The sequence below is a fragment of the Pygoscelis adeliae genome, unplaced genomic scaffold (genome assembly GCF_000699105.1).
Source record: "Pygoscelis adeliae isolate BGI_AS28 unplaced genomic scaffold, ASM69910v1 Scaffold88, whole genome shotgun sequence".
In the NCBI taxonomy this organism is placed as follows: Eukaryota; Metazoa; Chordata; class Aves; order Sphenisciformes; family Spheniscidae; genus Pygoscelis; species Pygoscelis adeliae.
In genome coordinates this window covers 2,171,979-2,177,717 of record NW_008825616.1, presented here as the reverse complement: position 1 = coordinate 2,177,717, position 5,739 = coordinate 2,171,979, and the positions used below count along the sequence as shown (strand labels likewise).

Genomic DNA, 5,739 nt, shown 5'->3' with positions numbered 1-5,739 from the left:
CGAGCACGGCTGGGCAGGAATAGCTGGGGTTTGCAAAACATGGAGACTTTGGGTTGAACCTGGCGACTTGTTTCACCCCAAAAAGTGGGGGTTTAGGCCGTCGGTTTTAGGATGGAAAAGCAGGCTGCAGCTTTTCCTGCAACTTGGCGGCTTTTCGCTTTGAAAGCTTCTCATGTCAGTGTAAACCCACACTATGACATCAAGTGGAAGCTTTGCTAAGGCAAAGGGCAAAGACAGAGCCCGGCTTTCCCTCGGTCTGATTTTCTTTTTCCTGCCAGTGAATTGACTTATTGACTATTTTTCCCTGAATTTCAGCTTTCAAGCAGAGCTCGCTCTGCCCCCGCTATGTGCCGGGCAGTGGATTTTGAACCCAAAGGCAACCTAGAAACTGCTTCTGACTTCAACCGAACCGAACTCTGGAGCAGGAGGAAAAATCCCCTGGGATCCTGAAGACGCCTAAAACCCTCCCCTAAACCCGGGGACAGCTTGTCAGAGCAAAACAGCGAAGAAAAGTCCTTCTCTCCAAAAACCCTGCCCGGTTTTGCAGTGCTCCGGTGCGGTGTTGCTGATTCCCCATCTCCGAGCGCGGCGGGAAGCAGAGCTGCTGCTCCTGCAAGGCCACTCCGCAGCTGACACACGGCATTTTCGGCAGTGTAAAAGAAAGCGGCTCAGATAACTGTTTGTTAGTACCGCTGTGTCGCTCTAAATGTGCTTCCCATTATGGGTAATCTGGTTACTTTAATTGCCAAAGCCATTAAGGCTCTGCAGAGTCTGGAAAAAAAAAAAGCAAGCTATGCAATTACCAGCTCCCGAATTGAGTTAAAACCTTGTAATAAATTACAGTGAAGGCTACTTTTTCCGGTGACTCTCAGAGGCACACTTCATTCCTTGCAGCTCTGTGCAATACGTGCTTCAGGGGAGAAACTCAGTTAAAAACAAAAACTTATTTCATTTTAATTTCTGGGCTAAAGAAACTGCTGTCACCTGTAGCGTCCCTGTGTGCGTGCCTGGCGCCTCGGCTTTGCGAGCGGCTTCTTGCTCTTTCCTAACGTGTATGTTACCCATATATAGTGATTATAGGATATCTTTTAAATGCAAGCACACGTGTACACCAGCTGACGGTGGCAAACATGGAAGTGGGTAAAAATAACATCTTTCTCTCTGTGGATCCACCTGCCACGGGGCAGGTTGGGTGCGGAGCTGTGGCCATCGCTGCTGCTCCGTTCTCCTGTTTTTACCGGGGTGGTTTGGGGTTTATAAAGTGCAACCGGGATTGGTACGGGGAATGGCCTTGGCACGGTCAGGGTGCTCCCCATGGCCCCGTTCGGTAGTGAGATGAGGGAAACGAGCCGGAGGGTGACCCCTCACCGACTGTGGTGCTCTAAAACCTCTCCGATCAACCACTTTATCAGAGACGCCTTTGACAGGCGAGCGAAGGGTCGTGCCGTGAAGCTGTCCCCAAAGCGTCCCCGTGGCAGCGCCAGGAGCCTGGCACATCTCTGCTGTGGTCGATCTCTGTTGGCACGTTCAACCACGGCAATAAGCTCTTCATTCCAGTACCACTTGCAAGGCTTCGCTGCTGCCTGCAAAGACATGTGATTGTCCCCACGGAGCTGCCAGCGCCCGCCGGCCCCGGCCGTGTCCCCGCCGGTAGCCGTTTCTGCTCTTGCAGGGGATGAGGATCCTGCAGCATCCAGGTAGCACGTGGCTTATTCAGATTTACTGGAAAAAATGCAGATTTCTGCGCTGAGGTCTCAGCCCCGGGAGCCTCTCAGTGCAGAGACCAAGCAAGTCCAATCCTGCCTGCGGGAGCTGGGAGGTGGGCATGGTGGACGTCATCTTAATATCCATCTGTCAGGCAGCGGCAGATGTTTCCACTAACTAAAGCTTTCAGAAACCAAAATAACAAGAGGGAGCTTGTTGCCACATCTGGGGTTGGGATGCAGCCAACCCAGGACCAACAGGGAAAAAGGAATTAGGGACAGATTGCTTGTGTGGGAGGAGATGGGGTGGAGAAAAGGGGAGGATCAAGGTGGACGGGGGAAAAGCACGCATGGAAAAATGGAGAGACGAAGGGCAAAAGGAACTGGTTATATTTAAGCAAGTAGCTGGTCTGTGTGCTCCTCCAGGTGACCCTGGTCTAGCACGTCCCAGAAAAACCTGCTTCAGACTATTTTGTGGGTGGTCTCACCACCCAGCCTGTGCACGCCGGGGTGCGCGGGTGTCGTGGTTTAACCTCAGTCGGCAACTGAGCACCACGCAGCCGCTCGCTCCCTCCCTCCCACCCCTGTGGGATGGGGGAGAGAATTGGAAGAGCACAAGTGAGAAAAACTCGTGGGTTGAGATAAAAACAGTTTAATAATTGAAATAAAATGATAATGATATAATAATAGTAATAATAATACACAAAGCAAGTGATGCACAGTGCAATTGCTCACCACCCGCCGACCGATGCCCAGCCAGTCCCTGAGCAGCGGCCCCCCCCGGCCAGCTTCCCCCAGTTTATGTACTGAGCATGACGTCCCATGGTGTGGAATGTCCCTTTGGCCAGTTTGGCTGCGCCCCCTCCCAGCCTCTTGTGCACCTCCAGCCTGCTCAGTCGGTAGAGCATGGAAAACTAAAAAGTCCTTGGCTAGTGTAAGCACTGCTTAGCAACAACTAAAACATCGGCATGTTATCAACATTGTTCTCCTCCTAAATCCAAAACACAGCACTGTACCAGCTGCTAGGATGGAAAATAACTCTATCCCTGCCGAAACCAGGACAGCGGGATCCACCAGCAATCTTCACGTGGTGCTGATGCAGGTCCTCGGTCCCAGCGGCTCTGGCTGTCCCTAGCATGGTGCCTGACTTGAGCCATACAAGAGCAGGTCGTATTTCTCAAAGAGGGGTGCTGGGTCCCCACAACACCCGTGGCAGGAGGCACTGCGGTCCTGACGGGTATCTCAGATGCCAAAGCCCAGCTCTGGGTGCAGGCGCCAGTTGTAGATGTTGTGGAGGGACACGGCGCGGAGATGATTCCTCCAGTGCTGTCACCCACTGATTGACGCCAGGAAAGGCAAAACAAAACCAGGGAGGTCACACTGAGCTCACGTTTCCTGCCCACGCTCTTACACAAGCAAAAGACGTTCCTAAAAGCCTGACTCAAGCCTCCGGCAGGATGGGAACTGCCTGCGATGGAGAAGAAGCTCCTGTAAGTGCGTTTTCTGCTGCTCGCTTGTAGACAAAGCTGCACGAGAAACCCGGAGAGGTTCTCTTTGCTTCTTGAAAGTTAGCCAGCTCGTAAGCACTGAAGCTCCGGCAGACTTCGGATTAATTTCTGGGCTCAGCCCATGTTGCATCCGTTAGTTCTCCGCTACGAGCTATGGGATGGGGATGTGAATGTCAGTGCCAGCATGATACGGAGGAGGGAAGACGTGGCAGAGGAAGAAAAGGCATCTCGGTGGGCTGGAAGAGACCCAGAAATGGAAATTTTGGGGATGGCTCGTCATGATGTGGGTGCAGAGGGTGTGTGTGTGTGGGGAAAGGTATTTAGGAGTCTCGCTGGGTATTGCTGCGATCAGAAGGGTGGGCAGCTTTCGTTTTCTCTCGAAGGCGTACAGCCAGAACTGCATATGGCTAAGGATGAATTTCTTCCAAAATATGAAACAGAAAAAAAAACCCCGCTCATTCCCAGAAAAGTCTTTTTCTGGCACTCTTCCATGGCAGATCTCTGCTCTCCATGGCTGCTCTGTCTGAAGTGCCCTGCAGCACTCACAAAAGAACTGCGAGACAGCAAGAAAATATTTCAATCCAGCTCAAACCAAATCTTCTTTTCTTTTCAGCCACCTGGAATTGCCTGGAATGGATATTTAAGCAATTTTAGACATGGAACCGCAACAGGTACGTCCACAGCTTCACCCCTTACAGCTGCACACCCACAGGTATCCTCAGCACCCCACTCCAAGCCTTGGGTGCTTTGCTTAACCCACTTGGGGTGGAGGGGCTCCCCTTTCCCGGGGCGTTTGTGGGGAGGGAGCCGTCCCTAGAAGGTGCAGAACCACCATGGGGTATGTCCTCCTCAGGATGTGTAGCACAACCAGGGACCGACAGCTTCATTGCAGGTCTCTTGGGCTACGGGAGAAACAGGTCCTTGGGGAGAGCAAGTCAAGAGTGGCTGAAGCAGGGAACTACACAACCATGCCTGTTTTGGGATTGCCGGAAAAATGAGTCCCGGGGGGAATGGTGGGCAGCTTTGGCCATGGCTGAAAACCGGTGTGTTTTAGGGGTGGAGGAGTATTTGCGCTGTTCTTCCCTGTGACAGCCCTGGTTTGCTGTCAGAGCCTGGAGATTAGTCTTGGTTTTTAAAACTCACATTAACCTTCATGGTACTGACGGGAGGTGGCTCAGGCAGATCCCATCTTCCGCCACGGGCGATGGGCTCTTCAGCGACGGCCGTTGCCCAGTTTGGGTGGCTTTTGGAAGATGAAACCCTCGTAGTGTTCTTGTGTGGGGTTTTTATTCTGAAAATCAGACTCCAAAAATAGCAAGCTCTTCAAATCAGTCACCATTTCCTGAAATCTGGGCTGCAGCTGTCTAAACACTGATGCCAGCCTGCGGTCCTGGGGAGTGGCTGACCACACGGCCCTTGCCCTCCTTGGTCAGCAGGGTTTCAACCCATGGTTCACCTCACGCAGGATTGACTCCAGCAACGTCCTTCCAGCTAAATCTAACCTCTACCTCTAACCTTGATTCAGGAGTTGATTCTGGTGCCTACGTGTCCTTACCTTGGATGAGGCTTTGAGCAACCTGGTCTAATGGAAGGTGTCCCTGCCCATGGCAGGGGGGTTGGAACTAGGTGATCTTTAAGGTCCCTTCGAACCCAAACCATCCTATGATTCTATGATTCTGTATTTTCCACTTACTAATATTTTTTACAAGAATCCATGGCTTTGTGTCCTCGAGTTGGCACGGAGAGGGGTCAGTGTCCTACCAGGAGCAGTAGGCTGGGAGCAGCCCCATCAACTTAAAGGTGCTGGCAGGTTCTGCTTCACCAAGAACTGAGATGCCGCTTTCTCAGTAGCGACCCGGGTGAATCTAAAGCAGCTCACAGCGAGGTGCGGTGGTGGATTTCCCATAATTTAGAGCAGAAACTTCCTCAAAGCTTGCAGTGGTGTCAGGAGGAAGTGGTGAGTTATGTCAGAGGAGACTGTGCTCATTTACTTTCAAGTTTTAATGTGTCAGAGTAAGGAAACCAGAATGATGGGGTTTTTTATATGTATGTGTAGACAGCTGTCCCCTACGGCCTTTGTCCGTAGGCAAAGGCCAAGGAGTGCAGGACACAAAATACTTATCAGAAGGTGGCGGAAATTTAAACCTACGAACTAGAGGAAAACCCTCCGTGGTGTGATATTTGTCTTTCTTGGGTGGATTGGAACAACATTTTGATCCCCTTCACTTGTCTTTTGTTCCTAGGCAGCCACTTGTCAAACGCAACTTCAAAGGTGGCAACAACAACCACTGCCACCTTGCTGGACGCTGCCAATTCGAGCGACTACCCGTACGAGTACTTGGACGAGGAGGATTACATGCAGCATGGCCCCTGCACAAAAGAAGAGGTACTCTCCTTCAGCAGAGTATTCTTGCCATCTTTTTACACCGTGGTCTTCCTGGTTGGGTTGGCCGGGAATGTCCTCCTGTTTGTTGTCCTTATTATGTACATCAAGAAGAAAAAGAAGATGACTGAGGTGTATCTGCTGA

At 51.5% G+C, this 5,739-nt stretch overlaps 1 protein-coding gene across 1 annotated transcript in view; it reads left to right on the top strand.

The window, feature by feature from the left end:
* Window positions 1-3,160: 3,160 nt before the first annotated feature.
* Window positions 3,161-5,739, top strand: part of ACKR2 (atypical chemokine receptor 2) — a 4,493-nt gene continuing 1,914 nt past the window's right edge. Inside the window, 4 exon segments of the mRNA XM_009333310.1 lie at window positions 3,161-3,193; window positions 3,825-3,882; window positions 5,455-5,736; window position 5,739. The exon segment at window position 5,739 is cut by the window's right edge and continues 1,914 nt beyond it. Coding sequence (XP_009331585.1) covers window positions 3,161-3,193; window positions 3,825-3,882; window positions 5,455-5,736; window position 5,739 — 374 coding nt within the window.